At 35.9% G+C, this 21,754-nt stretch overlaps 1 protein-coding gene across 1 annotated transcript in view; it reads right to left on the bottom strand.

Moving 5' to 3' along the window:
• Positions 1–21,302, bottom strand: part of ADGRG7 (adhesion G protein-coupled receptor G7) — a gene marked incomplete at its 5' end in the record, with an annotated part of 75,712 nt that extends 54,410 nt beyond the window's left edge. Inside the window, one exon of the mRNA XM_082695848.1 lies at positions 21,188–21,302. Within this exon, the coding sequence (XP_082551974.1) occupies positions 21,188–21,302 (115 nt within the window). The remainder of the gene's footprint in view (positions 1–21,187) is intronic.
• Between the last annotated feature and the right edge of the window lie 452 nt (positions 21,303–21,754).

Raw genomic sequence — 21,754 nt, 5'->3', positions numbered from 1 at the left:
GCCTGCTGCTCCCACTGCTTGTGCTCTCTCCTCCTCTGTTAAATAAATAAATAAGTAAAAGCTTTAAAAAAAAATCAAACAAAAAAACAAACAAACAAATGCCAAGGCAATTCAATTGGAAAGAAAACTAAAGATATACCTATCTATGACACAGAAATTCTACTTCTAGATAAATATGCACAATAAATGGAAATACATGTCCACAAAAGGATTTATATGAGAATGCAGGTTCTAGAAACATTGCTATTGTGTGCCACTTAAATCCTTCCCTTCATGTTTTAAGTATTCATTCCTCCAGCTTTTGTGAATTTTGGCAACTGAGAACACTTATCTGAGTCCTTTTCTAGAATTGCTCTCAACTAAAGAGAATCGTACATCCAAGATCCTCATGATATGTGCCATGGCTGGTCAAAGCCGGAGAATAAAGTTTCATCTCCCTGACTCAAGGCCTCAAAGATCACATTTTCCAAAGACATCTACACTACATATCTCATCTCTCATACTCTTCTTATAATATGATGATGACTCTTCTCCGCTGGAAGATGAAGTTTGTGTTCGCTCTCCTTGACTTGAGCGGAATTTTTTATCTGCCCTGACTAACAGAGTGGCAGTAATGATGTGACTTCCAGTCTAGATCACAAAAGATGATTTGTCTTCTATCTAACTCTCTATCACTCAGGATCTATACCTTGGGAGATCTGAACCTGCAAGTATTACATAAGAAATCCAGCTACTCTGAAGCCTCTAGGCTAGAGATATCAAGAGGAGAAAATACACAGAGAGAGAAGACTAAGGACTTTCAGCTGTTCCAAGTTTTTGAGTTTCCCTTGTCTGGGTACCACACATAACTGAAGAAATCTCAAGATGATCCCAGCTCCAGTAGCCTTGTGAGGGCCACTTTATGGAAGATCCTAATCCAGAACCACCCAGGCATGCTGCTTCCAAATTCTGGGTTCAGAAAAACTATGAAAGATATTAAAATGACAATTTTCATTTTAAGTCACCAAGTTTTGGGGTAATTTGTTCTGCAGCAATAGCTAACTAATACAGACATCAACACTGGAGGGCTTTCTCAACTTCAGCTGTCTTGGATCTCCTTCTACCCAATTCTGACTCCATAACCAAGCCCCCAACCCTACAAGTATTGATCCCAACAGCACTTGTTGAAACTTTGATGCAGATGAATCTTCAATTCAGAATTTGTCTTCCAGGGAACCCAACCCTGGAAGTTTTATTCATGTTAGCAACTGAGTGGCTTAGTTGGTTAAGTGTCCAACTCTTGATTTTTGGTTCAGGGTATGATCTCAGGATCTTGGGATTGAGCCCAGTATTGGGCTCTACACTCAGCAGGGAGTCTGCTTCTCTCCCTTCCTCTCTCTCTCTCTCTTTCACACTCTACCCCAAACACTCTCTCTCTCTAAAAATAAATAAATAAATCTTTTTAAAAAATTTCATCAACTGAATAAACAAATTATGTGTATTCATATAGTAGAATATGATTATTTAGCAATAAAAAGCAATAAACACAACAACATAAATCAATCTGGAGAACATTACATTTAAAAAAGTATTCAGACATACAAGAGTAAATACTATTTAATTTTGTAAATATAAGGTTCAAAAATAGCAAAACTAATCTATGGTGATAAAATCAGAACAGTGCTTGCCCAGGGGGGAGGGGCGAGGGGTGGGGTGACTGACTGGCAAAGAACACCTGCAGCTACAGCACACAGTGAACACCACCTAAATTTTAGCCAGATAAACATAAAACTTCATAGTAAAGGCCTGTGCCTCAATTCCTTTTACATAATACATCATGTCTGACTTTTAACCAGAAAAGTACAAATCATGTTAAAAGGCAAAAACACAGCCTGAATAGACATACTAAGCATGAAGACAGACTTGTATGTGGCAGATATTTTGGAATTATCAGACCAGAAATTTGAAATAATGATGGTTAATATGCTAGGAGGTCCAATGAAAAAAGTAGACAACACGCAAGAACAAGTGAGTAAATTTATGAGATGGAAGTTCTAAGAAAGAACCAAAAGAAATACTAGAAACCAAAAAACAGAAGTGAAGAATGTCTTTGACAGGTTTATCAGTAGACTGGACAAGTCCAAGGAAAGAATCACTGAGCTCAAAAAAATGTCATCAGAAACTTTCTAAACTAAAAACAAAGACAAAATCAGAGAGGGAGACAAACCATAAGACACTCTTAATCACAGGAAATAAACCAAGTGTTGCTGGGGGGAGGGGGTTAGGGGCATGGGATAATTGGGTGATGGACCTTAAGGAGGGCATATGATGTAATGAACACTAGATGTTATGTAGGACTGATGAATCATTGAACTCTACATCTGGAACTAATAATACATTATATGTCAATTAATTGTATTTAAATTTTAAAATAAATAAAGTTTAAAAAAAATAAAAACAATGAGAAAACAAGAATGAAAATTATAATGGAATATCTGAGAACTATGGGACAAAGGTGCAACATACATCTAATGGGAATACCAGAAGGACAGGAAAGGGAAGAAGGAATAGAAGAAATATTTGAAGTTTGTTTGTTTTTTTGTTTGTGTATATAAGATTTTGTTAATTTATTCGAGAGAGAGTGTGTGTGCACATAACCACAAGTTGGGAGAGCAACAGAGGGAGAGGGAGAAGAAGACTCCCCACTGAGCAGGGAACCCGATGTGGGGCTCAATATCAGGACCCAGAGATCATGACCTGAGCCAAAGGCATCCACTTACCCGACTGAGCCACCTAGGTGCCCCAAAATATTTGAAGTTTTATTGTCTGAAAATATTCCAAAATAAATGATAGACACCAAATCACAGATCTAGGAATCTCAGAGAACACCAACTAGGATAAATGTCAAAACCAAACCAAACCAAACCAAACAAACTACACTTAAGCACATTCTATTCAAACTACAGAAAATCAAAGACAAAGAGAAAATTTCAAAAGAAGGATTAGGGGAGAGAAAACTTATCTGCAGAGAAACAAGTATAAGAATTAATTACATTGGAATGCTCCTCAGAAACCAGGCAGGAAATAAAAGAGTATAGTGAAATATTCAGTGTTGAAAGAAAAAAAACACCAATAAAGAATACTGTATCCAAGGAATTATCCTTTAAAAGCAAATGAGAAATAAAGACTCTCAAACAAAAATTGAAGGAGTTTGCAAGAAATTTTAAAAATCCCTTTAAGAGAAGGAAATGATATAGGCCAGAAACTTAAATCTATGTAAGAAAAGAAGAACATTAGAAAAGGAATAAAGGAAAGTAAATAAAATTTTTTTCATTCTTTTTTTTTTTTTAACTTTTTATTTTTTATAAACATATATTTTTATCCCCAGGGGTACAGGTCTGTGAATCACCAGGTTTACACGCTTCACAGCACTCACCAAAGCACATACCCTCCCCAATGTCCATAATCCCACCCCCTTCTCCCAAACCCCCTCCCCCCAGCAACCCTCAGTTTGTTTTGTGAGATTAAGAGTCACTTATGGTTTGTCTCCCTCCCAATCCCATCTTGTTTCATTTATTCTTCTCCTACCCACTTAAGCCTCCATGTTGCATCACCACTTCCTCATATCAGGGAGATCATATGATAGTTGTCTTTCTCTGCTTGACTTATTTCGCTAAGCATGATACACTCTAGTTCCATCCATGTTGTCGCAAATGGCAAGACTTCATTTCTTTTGATGGCTGCATAGTATTCCATTGTGTATATATACCACATCTTCTTGATCCATTCATCTGTGGATGGACATCTAGGTTCTTTCCATAGTTTGGCTATTGTGGACATTGCTGCTATAAACATTCGGGTGCATGTGCCCCTTTGGATCACTACGTTTGTATCTTTAGGGTAAATACCCAATAGTGCAATTGCTGGGTCATAGGGCAGTTCTATTTTCAACATTCTGAGGAACCTCCATGCTGTTTTCCAGAGTGGCTGCACCAGCTTGCATTCCCACCAACAGTGTAGGAGGGTTCCCCTTTCTCCACATCCTCGCCAGCATCTGTCATTTCCTGACTTGTTGATTTTAGCCATTCTGACTGGTGTGAGGTGATATCTCATTGTGGTTTTGATTTGTATTTCCCTGATGCCGAGTGATATGGAGCATTTTTTCATGTGTCTGTTGGCCATCTGGATGTCTTCTTTGCAGAAATGTCTGTTCATGTCCTCTGCCCATTTCTTGGTTGGATTATTTGTTCTTTGGGTGTTGAGTTTGCTAAGTTCTTTATAGATTCTGGACACTAGTCCTTTATCTGATATGTCGTTTGCAAATATCTTCTCCCATTCTGTCAGTTGTCTTTTGATTTTGTTAACTGTTTCCTTTGCTGTGCAAAAGCTTTTGATCTTGATGAAATCCCAATAGTTCATTTTTTACCTTGCTTCCCTTGCCTTTTGCGTTGTTCCTAGGAAGATGTTGCTGCGGCAGAGGTCGAAGAGGTTGCTGCCCGTGTTCTCCTCAAGGATTTTGATGGATTCCTTTTGCACATTGAGGTCCTTCATCCATTTTGAGTCTATTTTTGTGTGTGGTGTAAGGAAATGGTCCAATTTCATTTTTCTGCATGTGGCTGTCCAATTTTCCCAGCACCATTTATTGAAGAGGCTGTCTTTTTTCCATTGGACATTCTTTCCTGCTTTGTCGAAGATTAGTTGACCATAGATTTGAGGGTCTATTTCTCTGCTCTCTATTCTGTTCCATTGATCTATGGGTCTGTTTTTGTGCCAGTACCATGCTGTCTTGATGATGACAGCTTTGTAATAGAGCTTGAAGTCCGGAATTGTGATGCCACCAACGTTGGCTTTCTTTTTCAATATCCCTTTGGCTATTCGAGGTCTTTTCTGGTTCCATATAAATTTTAGCATTATTTGTTCCATTTCTTTGAAAAAGATGGATGGTACTTTGATAGGAATTGCATTAAATGTGTAGATTGCTTTAGGTAGCATAGACATTTTCACAATATTTATTCTTCCAATCCAGGAGCATGGAACATTTTTCCATTTCTTTGTGTCTTCCTCAATTTCTTTTATGAGTACATTATAGTTTTCTGAGTACAGATTCTTTGCCTCTTCAGTCAGGTTTATTCCTAGGTATCTTATGCTTTTGGGTGCAATTGTAAATGGGATTGACTACTTAATTTCTCCTTCTTCTGTCTTGCTGTTGGTGTATAGAAATGCAACTGATTTCTGTGCATTGATTTTATATCCTGACACTTTACTGAATTCCTGTATAAGTTCTAGCAGTTTTGGAGTGGAGTCTTTTGGGTTTTCCACATATAGTATCATATCATCTGCGAAGAGTGATAATTTGACTTCTTCTTTGCCGATTTGGATGCCTTTAATTTCCTTTTGTTGTCTGATTGCTGAGGCTAGGACCTCTAGTACTATGTTGAATAGCAGTGGTGATAATGGACATCCCTGCCGTGTTCCTGACCTTAGTGGAAAAGCTTTCAGTTTTTCTCCATTGAGAATGATATTTGCGGTGGGTTTTTCATAGATGGCTTTGATGATATTGAGGTATGTGCCCTCTATCCCTACACTTTGAAGAGTTTTGATCAGGAAGGGATGCTGTACTTTGTCAAATGCTTTTTCAGCATCTATTGAGAGTATCATATGGTTCTTGTTCTTTCTTTTATTGATGTGTTGTATCACATTGACTGATTTGCGGATGTTGAACCAACCTTGCAGCCCTGGAATAAATCCCACTTGGTCGTGGTGAATAATCTTTTTAATGTACTGTTGAATCCTATTGGCTAGTATTTTGTTGAGTATTTTCGCATCTGTGTTCATCAAGGATATCGGTCTATAGCTCTCTTTTTTGGTGGGATCCTTGTCTGGTTTTGGGATCAAGGTGATGCTGGCCTCATAAAATGAGTTTGGAAGTTTTCCTTCCAGATTTAAAGTGAGGGGGTGGAAAAGAATTTACCATGCTAATGGACATCAGAAGAAAGCAGGAGTGGCAATCCTTATATCAGATCAATTAGATTTTAAGCCAAAGACTATAATAAGAGATGAGGAAGGACACTATATCATACTCAAAGGGTCTGTCCAACAAGAAGATTTAACAATTTTAAATATCTATGCCCCCAACGTGGGAGCAGCCAACTATATAAACCAATTAATAACAAAATCAAAGAAACACATCAACAACAATACAATAATAGTAGGGGACTTTAACACTCCCCTCACTGAAATGGACAGGTCATCCAAGCAAAAGATCAGCAAGGAAATAAAGGCCTTAAACGACACACTGGACCAGTTGGACATCACAGATATATTCAGAATATTTCATCCCAAAGCAACAGAATACACATTCTTCTCTAGTGCACATGGAACATTCTCCAGAATAGATCACATCCTCGGTCCTAAATCAGGACTCAACCGGTATCAAAAGATTGGGATCATTCCCTGCATATTTTCAGACCACAATGCTCTAAAGCTAGAACTCAACCACAAAAGGAAGTTTGGAAAGAACCCAAATACATGGAGACTAAACAGTATCCTTCTAAAGAATGAATGGGTCAACCGGGAAATTAAAGAAGAATTGAAAAAAATCATGGAAACAAATGATAATGAAAATACAACAGTTCAAAATCTGTGGGACACAATAAAGGCAGTCCTGAGAGGAAAATATATAGCGGTACAAGCCTTTCTCAAGAAACAAGAAAGGTCTCAGGTACACAACCTAACCCTACACCTAAAGGAGCTGGAGAAAGAACAAGAAAGAAACCCTAAGCCCAGCAGGAGAAGAGAAATCATAAAGATCAGAGCAGAAATCAATGAAATAGAAACAAAAAAAACAATAGAAAAAATCAACGAAAGTAGGAGCTGGTTCTTTGAAAGAATTAATAAAATTGATAAACCCCTGGCCCGACTTATCAAAAAGAAAAGAGAAAGGACCCAAATAAATAAAATCATGAATTTTTTTCATTCTTAATGATGTTTATTTAAAATAATAATAGCAATGATAGATGAGGTGATTATAGCTTATGGAAAAATGAAATAAATGGCAAAAATATATTATAAGGGAAGAGAAGGAGGAATTGGGAACACCATATAATGAGGGCCTGATACTATTCATTAGGCCATATATTGTTACTAGAAAGTGGACTTAGATTAGTTGGCTTTTTTTTTTAAGGTTTATCTATTTATTTATATAGAGAGAGAGAACACGAAAGTGAGGGGAGAAACAGAGGGAGAGGGAATCTCAAGCAGACTCCATGCTGAGTGCAGGGCCAGTGCAGGGCTCTATCTCACAACCCTGAGATCATGACCTGAACTGAAATCGAGAGTTGGGTGCTTAAGCAACTGAGCCATCCAGGCACCCCAGGCTTAGATTAGTTGTAAATGTATATTACAAACTCTAGATTAACCACCCCAAATTTTTTTAAATATAAAGCATATGACAAGAGAGGAGAGAAAGCCGAATTATATAAAATGCTCAATAAAAACCAGATAAGGCAGGAAAAGACAATAGCAATGGAACAAACAAAGAAAAGAACATTAAAAACACTTACAAATATTATAATAAGGATACTATACAGTGAATAAAGAACTAGACACAACTATATGTTGTCTATAACAAACCCACTTTAAATCAAAGGACACAGATAGTTTAAAAGAAAAATAGAGAAAGATATACCATGACAATACTAATTAAGGGAAAGTTAGAGAAGCTATATTAACTTCACACAAAGCAGATTTCAGAGCAAGGAAAGTCATTAGAGATAAAGGACATTTCTTTCTTAATGATAAATGGGCTGACTCTCCACGAACTAACAATCTTTGATATGTGTATACCAAAAGATATAGTGTCAAAATAAGTGAACCAAATCTGACAGAAAGAAAAACAGATAAATTTGCTATTATAGTCCGAGACTTAAACATCCGTTCTTAGTAATGGACAGATCCAGCAAACAGAAAATCAGTAAAAATAAAGTTGAACTGAAAGCACCATCAACTAACTAGATCTATTTGACAATAAATTATAGAATACTTCATCCAACGATGTTAGAATACACATTCTTCTCAAGCACCCATGGAGTAGTCACTGAGATAAACTACATTCAGGTACCATAAAATACATCTAAACAAATTTCAAAGAATAGAAATTATTCTGAGTATGTTTTCAAACCAAGATGGAATTAAACTAGAAATCAATAATAGAAATATAGCTGGAAAATACCCCAAATATCTGGAGATTAAACAACACACTTCTAAATGGTAAGTGGGTTAAACAAATCTCAAGAAAGCTTTTTAAAGTATTTTTCACTAAATGAAAATGAAATTGAGATGCAGCGAAAGCAATACTTAGAGGGAAATTTATAGCACTGAATGTATGTATTTAAAAAAAAAGAAGAAAGATCTAGAATTATCATCTAAGTTTCTACCTTGGGAAACTAAAAAGAAGAGCCAAATAAGTTTAAAGGAAGAAAAAGAAAACAAACAATGAAAAATCAGAGCAAAAATCAATGATGTTGAAAACCAGAAGTTAATAGAGAAAATCAATGAAACCAAAAGATGCTTAGTTGGAAAGATCATTAAAATTGATAAATCTCTAGCCAGTCTAACCATGAAAAAATAGAAGGCACGAATTACTAATATCAGATATGAAAAAGGGCCATCACTATTGGCCTCATGAACATTAAAAGAATAATAAAGGAATATTATGAATAGTTCTATGCCCACAGATTTGATAACTTAAATGAAACTGAACAATTCCTTGAAGGACAGACTCTACTGAACTCACAAAAGGAGAAACAGATCTCTGGAATAGGCCTATATTGATAAAGAAACTGAATCAATAACCTTCCAAAAAAGGGCCCCAGGCCCTAGATGGGTTTACTGGTGAATCCTACCAAACATGTAAGGAAAAACCGATATCAATATTTAACACTCTCTTCTAGGAAAAAAAAAAAGCAGAAACAACACTTCCTAACTCATTCTATGAGGCCAGTGTGACTCTAATACCAAAATCAGACAAAAGCATTACAAGAAAGAAAAATTACCTAACAATATCTCACATGAATATAAAGGCAAAATTCCTCAACAAAATATTAGCAAACCAAACCCAACAATATATAGAAAGAATTAGATACCATGATAAACTGGGATTTATTCCAGGTATGCAAAGCTAGCTCAACATTCAAGAATCGATTAATTAACAATAAGAAACTCTTAATAATAGAGAACAAACTGAGGGTTGATGAAGGGAGGTAGGTGGGGGATGGCTTGATTGGTGATATGTATTAAAGAGGGTCTTGTAATGAGCACTGAGTGTGGTATGTAAATGACAAATCACTGAATTCTACTCCTGAAACCAATATTACACTGCATATTAACTAACTAGAACTTAATCCATTTTTAAGTCCATTAATGTAAATTATAACAGGCTGAAAAAGAAAAATCACATGATCACATCAATGGATACAGAAAATGGATTCAACAGAATCCAATTTCCATTCATGTTAAAAATTCTTAGCAAATAGGAAACACAGGGGAACTGTATCAGCTTGATACAGAACATCTACAAAAATCATAAACCCAATCTCATAATTAATGGTGAGAAATTAGATGCTTTCCCCTAAGATGAGAACATGGCAAGGATTTCCCTTCCCACCACTCTTATTCAACAATACACTGGAAGTCATAACTAATGTAGTAAGACAAGAAAAGGAAATAAAATGTATTTCAGATTGGGAGAAAGAAATAAAAGTCTTTATTCAGAGATGACATAATTATCTCTGTAAGAAATCTCAAAGATTCACCAAAAAAACTTCTGGAATTGATAAACAATTACAGCAAATTTTGAGATACAAGGTTAATATGCAAAAGTAAATTAGACTTGGATTTTAAAGCATAAATGGTATCATTTACATTAACACCAAAAAAAAGAAATATATGAATATAAATCTAACCAAATATGTACAAAATCTATATGAGGAAAACTATAAACGTCTAATAAAAGAAATCAAATAAATTCTAAATAAGTAGAGAGATATTCCATGCTCATGTATAGGAAAACTTATTATTGTTTAGATTTTCAATTTTTCACAGCTTGATTTATAGATTTAATGCAATTCCAATCAAAATCCAAGAAAATTATTTTGTGAATATAAAAAAACTAAAGTTTATATGAAAATGTCAAAGTCCTAGAATAGCCAACACAATTAAAGAAGAACAAAGCTGAAATACAGAATATGTAACTTCAAGACATTCTGAAACCTACAATAATCAAGACACTCTTGTATTGTCAAAAAAGAGACAGATCATTGGAGCATAATAGAGTGCCCAAAACAGACTAGGGCAGATAAAGTCAACCGATCTTTGACAAAGGAGTAAGGGCAACTCAATGGAGAAAGGATAGTCCTTTCAATAAATGTTGCAGAGAAAATTAGACAGACACATGTGAAAAAATAAATCCAGACTCAGACTTATAGCTTTCTCAAAAAATATAACTGAAAATAAGTCATAAATCTAAATGTAAAATGCAAAACTATAAAACTTTGAGAAGAAAATACAGGAGAAAATCCAAGTGACATTCAGTTTGATGACAACTTTTTAGATATAACACAAAGAGTACAATCCATGAAGGAAAAAAGGATAAATACAATAAATAAGTGAAACTTCCTCAAAATGAAAAATTTCTGGTCTACAAAACACATTGTTAAGAGAAATAAAGAATAAGACACAGAATGGGAAAAAATATTTCTAAATCATGTATCTGATAAAGGACTGGTATCCGAAATACACAAAGAACTCTTAGGGCACCTAGGTAGCTCAATAGGTTAAAGCCTCTGCCTTCGGCTCAGGTCATGATCTCAGGGTCCTGGGATGGAGCCCCACATCTGGCTCTCTGCTCAGTGGGGAGCCTGCTTCCCTCTCTCTCTCTGCCTGCCTCTCTGCCTACTTGTGATCTCTGTCTGTCAAATAAATAAATAAATAAATAAATAAATAAATAAATAAAATCTTTAAAATAAAAATACACAAAGAACTCTTAAAATTCAACAGTAAGAAAGCAAGCAATTATGTGAACAGACAGCTCACCAAAGAAGATATACCGATGGCAAATAAACATATGAAAATATGCTCAACATCACATGTCATCAGGGAAGTGCAAATTAAAACAACAATAAGATAACACTACACACCTATTGGAACGGCTAAAATCCAAAACACTGTAAACATCAAATGCCAGCCGGGTTGTGGAGCAACCAGGGCTTTCATCACTGCTGGTGGGAATGCAAAGTGGTACAGCCAGTTTGGAAGACAGGTTAGTAGTTTCTTATATAGCTACACATGATTCTACCACACAACCCATCAACCACACTTCTAGGTATTTACTCAAATAAGCAGACACTTATGTCCACACAGAAAGCTACACATAAATGTTTACAGCAGCGGAATACGCAATTACCAAAAACCGGAAGCAAACAAGATGTCCTTCAATAGGTAAATGGATTAAAAAAAAGAAAAAGAAAAAAAAGCTGTGGTCTATCCAAACAATGGAATATTATTTAGCCGTAAAAAAAGATGAGCTATGAAACCCCTAAAGATATGGAGGAATCTTAAATACATTTAAAGTGAAAGAAGCTTTCAGAACGCTGAAAAGGCTACATGCTGTATCCTTCCAGATATGATCTCTGGAAAAGGCAAAAACTATAGAGACAGTAAAAAGATCAGGGGTTTGGGAGAGGGGGGAAGGAATGAATAGGTGAAGCCCAGGGAATTTTCAGGGCAATGAACTATTCTGTAGGATGCTGTAACAGTGGATTCATGCCATCATGTACTGGTCAAAATCCACAAAACTCTACAATACAAAGAATGAACCCTAATATAAAATGCATTTTAATTAATGATGTATTGATATTGGCTTGTTAATTAGAACAAAAGCAACCCACTAGTGTAAGATATTAAGAATAAAGAAAGATATGGAGGGGAAGGGTTGATGAGAGAGGGAAGAAATGGGAACTCTGTATTTTCTGCTTAATTTTACTGTAGCCTAAAACTTCTCAAAAAATAAAGTCTCTTAGTATAAAAAAAAAAAAAAGATACATATCCAGACCTCAAAGATCTTAAGCTCTACCAAGAGAGATTTAATTGTAATTGTTATGTGACAAACTTCTCTGTGTAACCAAGGGGGAATACCCGAATCTTTTTAAATTGTAGAATGCTTCAAATATACAACATACAGAGTATAAAACATCCCCCACTACCCAAAGCCAGTTTTAAAAGATAGTAACTTTCTCTCAGATTTGCTTCAGATTTTTTTTAAAAAATGTAATAAAACTTTACAGAAAGAACTAAAAATCATTGTACTCCTTTCTGTCAACATTATTTTTCCTCCATACCCAGAGGTAATCCTATAGTGAAATCATCATTTATCTTTTGCAACATATTTCATACTATTCATACTATTATTATATGTAACATAATCTATATACAGCATTTGCATGCAGTTTTGTTTTGTTTTTTACTCTTAATTCAATTACTTAAATTGTTGCAGTTCTATATAAGTTTTTTCCCTACTTTTGGGAGTAAATTTGGTCTTGTGTGTGTGTGTGTGTGTGTGTGTGTATAAAAATATATATGTACATATATATACACACACATATATATATGTGTGTACATATATATATATATATATATATTTTTTTTTTTTTTTTAGAAAAAACATATATATTTATGGTTTTTTTAGAAAATTTCCACCTGGCCAAAATTTTTATATTAGCTAGGGTAAGGTTTGCCATGGTATTTGCTTATTATTTTATTAGGTTCTTTTTTTTTTTTAAGAATTTATTTATTTATTTATTTATTTATTTATTTATTTTGACAGAGAGAGAGAGATCACAAGTAGACAGAGAGGTGGTAGGGAGGGGGAGCAGGCTCCTACTGAGCAGAGAGCCTGTGTGGGGCTTGATCCCAGGACCCTGAGATCATGACCTGGGCTGAAGGCAGAGGCTAAACTAAGCCACGCAGGCGCCCCTTATTAGGTTTTCTTAATCACTGACTTATTATATATTTTAATAGGTAATACATTCACAGAGTTGGAAAATAAACATAACATACAAAAGTATATAACCTTGCTCTCATCCCTAAATATACACAACTATTCATTTTTTCCCAATCTTTCTTTTTTCAGTACAAGCAATATGAATCTATAGTCTTATTTTCTTCCTCTCTTTTCTGTAGCTTGCTCTTGCAATTAACAAAGAATGTTGAAAATCTTTCCGCAGTTCGTAGAGAACTTCCGGGTCTCCTTTTACAATTGTATTATAGGCCATTGTATGGAAATACCCTAACTGATCTATTTAACTGACCCCTTATTGATGGACACTTGTGTTGTTCTCATTTGCTGTTCCAAAACTGCCCTGTACATATTCTATCTTGCAATTGTACAAATTAATCTAGAGAATACATTCCCAGAATTGGAATTCTGAGCCAAAGAGTACACTTTTGTCATTCTGACAGTTATTTCCAGCTTATCCCTTAAGGATTATACTAATCTGAATTTTCACTAGCAAGGCAACTATATGCAGAGTCTGGGACAAACACAATGAAGATCCATATACCATTATATAAAAATAAATGTAAAACTTATAAATTAAGCTAGGCTGCCAAATAAAGTCTACATGCTTGATTCTAATGCCATGATAAACATACCTTCATAAGGACCTGGAAGGCCAGTTCGAATTTAGGAACTGTGGCTTTCTTGGAGTTCTAAATCAGAATGTGGCAAGAAGCCCCAGCTGCATCTGCCCCCTTTCTCCCCAACCTGTCTCAGTCCCACTCCCAGGATGCTTTGTGCTCATACCTGCAGACACCCCAGATCACACCACCAAGCCATGAATGGCCACCCCTCAGGGAATGTGCTGCTGTCCCCTGAGAGGCCAACCTTGGGGTGAGAGGGAAGCATCCACAACTCATGGAAGTCCAGCAGAGGACCCAGATGCAACCAGCAAAGCCTGGAAGGGGAGACACAGGACCCGGGTGAGGATTCCCACCTGACTTTTGCTCAAATCTTTGTTATTGTACCTGTGTTGTGACCCCTTTATTTTTGTACATATTGCTTAATTATGCCTTTTTGTCTTGACAAATCTCACCAGATATTTACCTACTTAAATTTATCTTTTCAAAAAACTAGCTTTTGCTTTCTTTTCTTTTCTTTACTTTTTTAAAGATTTTTTTTTATTTGTCAGAGAAAGAGTGAGAGTGTACAAGCAGGAGGAACAGCAGGCAGAGGGAGAAGCAGGTCCCCCACGGAGCAGGGAGCCTGAGGCCGAATGCCTGGCTTGATTCCAGGACCCTGGGATGGTGACCTGAGCTGAAGGCGAATAATTAATTGACTGAGCCACCCAGGCACCCCTAGCTTTTGGTTTTGTTGATGTCAGCTCCTGTTTTGTTTTGTTTTTAATTTCCGTTCCATTAGGTTGTTCTTTTCATTACCGCCAAACAGCCTTCCTTAGAATTGACTTTCTTTTATTTTATTTCTTTTATCTCCAGGTCTAGTCCGAGGACAGATGCATAGATGGTACTGCAACAAATATTGGCATTTGCATTTTGGTTGAGGGTATCAAGCCCAGGCTGAGTTACCATTCCTCTGTCATAATCACAATTTTAACACCTTTTGCTCCACAGTTCAAGACCCTGTCCACTGAAATACCTAAATTACCCACAAACTATAATAAAGGTAGTGTTGGTATTTTTAAACCTCTGTATTTTAAATAAAGAAAAAATCAGACCCAGAAAGAATAAGAGCTTTGTTTCTTTCATTTAACTACTTTTTAAAACTAAAACTATGGACTCATAAAAATGACATTAGCTATTCATTAGCCCGACATCCCCATTCTACATAAAGCCTATCTTCTATATAAAGACTAACTTGTTCCAGACTAGTAACTAATTGATAGCTGAGTGGATTTACTCAGATCCCTTCAGCACTAAGTGCTTCCACCCTCTTCTAATAGTACTGCCTTTACCACAGGGAAACACAGAGGGTAGACATCAGCTTCAAGGTACTTGAGGATCAACACACTGAAATATGTTTCATAGTGGTATTTTTCTTTTATAACACCAGTATAATATTAATATTTCCCTACATTTTCTCAAATTACAATAAGTAATATTTCCAGAAATATTAGCCCTATTTTCAATATCTTTACCACACAACATGGACAGTTAAATGCAGAACATAGTGTAAAACACTTCATGCTGCCTGAGAAAGTAGCATAAAATACTAAAACTTCCAAATGGAAGACGTGAATTTCATTTCCTCTCCTAGACAAATTAGAATCTGCTGTGAAAAGTTTAGTTTAATTAAGTGCAAGATTAAAAATATCTTTCCTTAGTCAAAGAAATTCCATCAGAAGGCTCAAGTGTCTGGCTCCAATTCTTAGGGCTTTAACATCTTGGCATCTGTCATTTGTCCCAGACCAGGAATTTGAAATATTTGGATGAGGAAGAAGATTCCTTTTAAATGAGAAGACAATATTTAGGAAAGTTACTCCGTTGTGAAAAGGAACACTAAAAGTTTTAAACAAACAAAATATGTAAGATTTCATTTTTTCCTAAGGTAAAAGTTATTCAAAAAGACCTACATGGTTACATATTTCAATAAAGTGGTTACGTATTTTAAAAAAATTTTTCCCTGATGATGTAGCATAGTATAAATATTTTTTTAATGCAGGATGATATAGTAGTTCATAGAACTGTTTCTGTTTTAAACTGATCAGTTGAGGGGCCCCTGGGTGGTTCACTCGGAGCGGTTTCCACTCAGGTCAGCTCAGGTCACAAACTCAGGGTGGAGAGATCCAGCCCCGCCCCAGACTCCAAGCTGCCTGGGAGACTCCCTCTCCCATTCACTCTCCCTTTCCCCCATGTGCACGAGCTTTCCCTCTCTATCTCTCAAATAGAAATAAATAAATCTTTAAAAATATTTTTTAAATAAATCAATCAGTTGAGCCTTCAGTTTGAAAAGCTGAGTTTCAATCCAAAGGTCCAATCTAAGTCAACGGCATCTATTCAAGGTATAATCAGGGAATGGAGAAAACTATGCACTAAAAAAATTTAAAAAATTAAAAAAAAACTGTACACTAAATTATCTAAAAATTCATAAATTAAAAAAAGGATTTAACATTTGTTGAGTGTTTATAGTGTCCTATATGTCATCTTAAACTTGTAATTAACTCATTAAATCATTTAATGACAGCTCTGTAAGTTAGGTATATTATTGCTCCCATAGTAGGAAATCTGAAGTGCAGAAATGTTGCATTACTTGCTCAGATTTATTCCGTTGGTAAGTGGTGACATTTGTGTTTCAACAAGGCAGTCAGGATCTAGAACTTTTTCTTTCTTTCTACTTCTGTATTCCCCCCCCACCCCGATTCTCAATGTGCACACTCCTAACCACCATATTTTCTACCAAATGTTCTTCAAGAAATATATTATCAAAAGATCTATGGGTGGTGGTTGTATTCAGAATTTTAAGGAAAACTAATACCTGTAAATCAAGAAAAAATCCACTAAGCCAAGGGCCTAGCCTCTTAATTTAAGAAAGTGACTTTGAAAATGGGATCAGCAATTTGAATGTCAGTGATGTTAAAATAATTCATGTCCCTCAGCCAATTACATAACAAAATTTATTCCTTCCAAAACAACTCCCTTCCCTTTCATAGCAATTAATTTATTTGTTTTGTTTTGGTTTGGTTTAATTTAGAGAGTGGTTACATGAGGAAGTGACAAGGGAGACTGGTAAAGGAGCAGAAGAGAGATTAAGACTAAATAACGCTATAGCTGTCTAAAACCCAACCTTTTCTACCTGGACCTTTTTTTTTTTTTTTTTTTTTTTTTTTGAATCCCCAAATGCAAACTGTACTCCAGGAGCAGTTCCATGAGTTTGATTTATTATCAAGTTTGCCTCTTGAGGAAGTACTGTAACTGAGTAAAACAGAAGTCAAGCATCTGTGTACAAATTATTTTCTGAGAATCAGTATACTCTCCTTGACATTTCCGCACAATCTGCATTTCCTACTGTGCAAGAATTTCAATGCTATGAAGTTTGACCTTAGGGTTTGGGAATATTACAGCCTACTAAAGTCTCTTGTTGGCCTGAAGCTTAAGTGAATCCTGTGATAGGAAATGAAGGTCAGAGCATCTGGAATAGGGTTGGAAAGGCACTCAGGATGGCAGAGAGGAATTTTATCATCTAGAAGAGAAACAGGATATGGTTCAAGAAGGCATTGTCATCAATGCTAATATGTTATGAAAAGCTATTCTCCCTAAGAGTTGAGGAAAAATCCCCTACATTATGATTATGGACATCTGTCTATGTTTATATCAGGCCTAGTTCAAGTTGAAAAGTGTGAAGAGAAAGATGTACAATGAAACTTAATTTTATTTCATTTTACTTTCATCAAGTATGATTGGACCAAAAAGCCATGCTGCTTCTTGAATTACAAGGTTACATTGCTACTGGGAACACAAATGCAACAGAGATAGAACACCTTATTGTTGTCCTTTCTGAAAACACATTACTCAGGGTGCATATTATTTGATAAAATGCTTAATGTGAAAAGATTAGAGTTCTGGCAAAACTTGGATTTGCTCCAACATGAAAGCATCCTATAAGACTGCTGATCACACAGCCAAACAAAAGAGGCCATACACAACTGGAGAGATCTTAATGAAGCCCAAGTTCTGGAAATGGTTAGAGTGTTGCATGGCTTAGAACAGAGGAAGAAAACTAAAATGGTGGTTACTTAACTGCTGAAAACAAATCCATAATAACATTTATCTTAACATTTTGACACAAATTACAAGGAATTGGTAGCAATATTCTTTCATTTCTGAAGGCAACTATTTGACAATGTTTAGTCCAGTCTCTTGTTTTCATGTGATTTTTTTCATTTGCTCATCAGCTATGTATTGGCAACTATATTCCAAGTACTCTGCTTGGTGCAGGGAATGCAGAATAATAAGTCAGTTCACTGCTTTCTTGGGGCTTTTATTCTAGGCATGGGGAGCCATTGAGCAAACAAGTAGAATTAAGTGAGAGATTATCAGATGATAAAAGCCATGAACAAAGTACACATGAAAGAGAGAAAATAGATGACAACCTTAGACTGAGTGGGTAGAAAAGGCCTCTCGGAGGAGCTGACATTTCACCTGAGACCTCTATCATCAAGGAGACAGCCATGTGAAACTCTGGATGAAGAGTGTTCCAGTAAACTGACATCATCATAGAAGTTCTACAAGTCTAGAGCTCCTTTTGGAAATTGCAGGAGTCATCAATAGTTTTGAAAAATTTCTTTACCAAATAAAACTTGAGAAGCATAGGATATCTTATTCCTGAAAGCCTAGATGGAGAAAGTGTTATACCTGACAATGTATCTCATTGTGATGCTTTGGTGGAAAAAAAAAAAAAAAAAGATCATTATTATTTAATGTTTTCATCAGTGGTATAAAAATGCCAAATATTATTCTGGCAATTCTGAAAGAAGTCCTGTCTGCTTCCATGAAATGCTATCAATTTCATCTGCACTAGGGCTTTAAACCATGACCTTTCACCAGAGGCCTTATTAAGCAGGAGGAGGAGAATAAAAAGCTTTTCTATACTACACAAAAGATCACTGGCATTCTAGAGGTTATGTCTCGAACCACTTGTTTGATATTTAAATGAATGATTCATTTTAAAAAAGGAATAATTATACTTGGGATAATTAAAGATAAGTTCATTCATGGCTTGTTTGATGGCCAGTAGATATTGGGGCTTATGTGAATGTGAGAAATCTTTCCATTAAAGGCATTCACCAGGAGGAAAGCTGTTAGAACATGAGCAGTTTTCCAGGCAATGCAGTCTGAATATCTTTCACTGTTCTAGACTAGAAGTTCAATAGCAGATAATCATATTATTTTGCAAAGCTGAGGGAAGTATTTTGGCAAGACCTAAAAGAATGTGGCAAAGTTCTAGCAGTTACTCCAAAAGTCTATAAACACCATTTAAAGACTCAGAAAACCTGAAAAGTGAACATATTAATCTACATTTTATAAGCAGCATTAATAATGTAGATCTTATTGACTTGAAGACAAACAACGTGACTTACCAAAGTGCCTAACCTTGCCTAGCAAAACATTCTACTGGTTATTGCTTATCTTTATGAATTAAGGTTTTTGGGCAAAGTTGCCTCAAAAAAAAAAAAAAAGGAAAGAGAGACAAATTCATTGATTGAGTTACCCTTGTCATACCTCTAGGAAGACAGAATATGCAGGAGTGAAAAGGAAGGAACTAAAGTCAGAATAATCTAGATTTAAATCCAGACCCAATACTCTCTAGCTAAGTAAGTTTGACAACGTTTTCTGAGCCTTTTCCCCATCAATTTCATGGATATAGTAATAACTGCCTCAAAGGTAGTTGTTAGGATTAAATGAAACAAGCATAAATCATAAACTCGTCAAATCATTTGTACACCTGAAGCTAATATAATAATGTAACATTGTATGTCAATTACAATCAAATAAAACATTTTTTAAGAAAAATTCAGAGCAAGAACACATTTATCTCTTTTTTGAGGAGCTGATATGCTTTTACTGTTAAACAAAAGGGTTAAACAAGGGTTTTTTTTGTTTTGTTTTGTTTTTTTGCTTATTATGCTTCATTTGAAGTCTTAGCCCTCAGGAAGTTCAGGGATATGTCTCAGGGATTATGTTTTGTGTTTGTTTTTAGCAACTCCCTCTGTTTTCTTCCTTATAATGTTTTACATGTTGGTCCTTATTTTAATGGTTCTATTGTACCTGTGTCCTTTATTACTCACCACAAATTTCCCTTTTAAAGTAGATGTCATATAATGGAAACGAGGGAGAGAGGAAGGAAAGAAAGATTCCTTGAAAATATGCCCTTTAAATAAAGTCTTACAAATTTAGCAGCCTTAACTAGGGTGAAACCTCTAGTTCATAAATTTTTTTAACTGTAAACAAAACTTAAACCAACAAATAAAGAAATAAGCAAACCAAAAACACATTTTCTCAAGTTTAAATTGTATTGTTTTTGTTCTGGCAAATTTTCTCATGCTAATTATCCAAATCCTGTTAGTACAATATTTTGTAAATGAATGTTCTGAGGGGTGGGGAGAGGGAAGGACAATCAGATCCCTTCTCTGCTACCCCTCCATCAACAGCTAATATATTTACCTTCTTTTGTCCCCAACAGTGGATCTTTGCAGCTATCCGTTGGACTTCTGTCTGCTCTCCCAACCTTCTGTCCTCCTCAGTTACCTTCTCAGAGGGCAGATCACCCCCCTTTCTGCTCTGCAGATGGGTTTTATTTACCCATATTTATTCGGTTTTATTAGAGTCTGTCTCTGTTTGTTTCAGAAGGGAATACTCAGCACACCCAGCTTTGAATCCCTTTATGGGGAACTTGTGCTGCCCAAGGGAATCAGCTCTGGAGTCATAAAAAGTCTTTGTTGTGAGTTTCTTGGGGGGGTTCCGTTAACATCATCGTTTTACATACCACTGCTCCCCCTCCCACCTTCCAGGGTCAGCTCTAGCACATAGCCATTTACTAACAAATATTTGTTGAGCAACCAGAAAAAATCATTTTCTAAGTAATCTTCATTTTCGAGTCATTTTTCACACTTGGAGAGTGAGAACTTTGTGCACAAACCATAAGATTTTATTTATGATCCTAGTGAGAACATTTCTAAACTTTCTTCTTGAGATGAAATTCCATTCTGCACATGTTTGATTATGTGCGTCCATCTGTGTGTGTCCATAATTATTTATCTTTCTTGGATTTAGCTACACAAACCCACACATGTGTTCTTAATGACCTTAATTAAGCTGGTATCCAGTCAGGAGTTAAAAGAGCAAGAAGAGGCTAATTATAGTAGGTAATTCCTCACCCTGCCCACTCACACAAACATATTCATAGTCATGTGTGTGCTACTATGTGCTAGCCATCCATGTGGCTAGCCTGTTGTAGTTCAACACCCCTGCCTGTCGTAGTTCACACATTATACCTTGGTGGGCAGCCTCAGCCCAGACATGGCTATTTGTAGTGCCGGTGCTTTAGGTGTCAGGGACAGAGGCTCAAATACCTTCTCTTGACTTGAGTTCAACATAACAAGTTAAAGATAAACATAACATAGTTAACCATAAACAATATTACCTTTCTGGATTCTAATCACAGTAGTCCAGATGCCCAGTCCCAAAACAATGGTCGTCAGCAGTCCACACACAATGGCCACTAGCACCTTGAGGTCACACGCTCGGCCGGAAGCCATGGAAGCCACAAATCTACCCCTGGTAAAAAAACAACTAGTGTCTTTCTTCTTGAGCCAAGAAGGTGAATCAGAAATGATTCTGAAACATAAAAAATAATTCCTCCTCTCAGTGATCTATCAGGCAGAATTCCTCATTTCTTAGGACTTTTTAGGTTAATCAGGCAGGATGCAGTTTGAATCAACTAATGAAAGGTATGTGCTCTTGCTGCTATTTCCTCATCCTTCACTGAATGAGAATATGAAAAAAGAGATTTGAATCATGGGAAGAGAAGATAACTGAGCGTCATAAAGAAGAAAGGGAGGGTATCGTTAACAGGGTCAAAGTATAAATGTTCAGATAAGCAAGAAGGTGGGGAAGGGAGCAAAAAAATAAAAAAAGAAACCAAGTCACCTTCTTACACTTTGGTTTTAGGGGGATCTAGCAGAAGTAGACTAACAAGTGCTTAAGGCCA

The sequence above is a fragment of the Mustela nivalis genome (assembly GCF_964662115.1).
Source record: "Mustela nivalis genome assembly, chromosome: 1".
NCBI classification, from domain to species: Eukaryota; Metazoa; Chordata; class Mammalia; order Carnivora; family Mustelidae; genus Mustela; species Mustela nivalis.
Note: the sequence above shows the minus strand (reverse complement) of the source record. Positions and strands in the feature narration are given on the sequence as shown.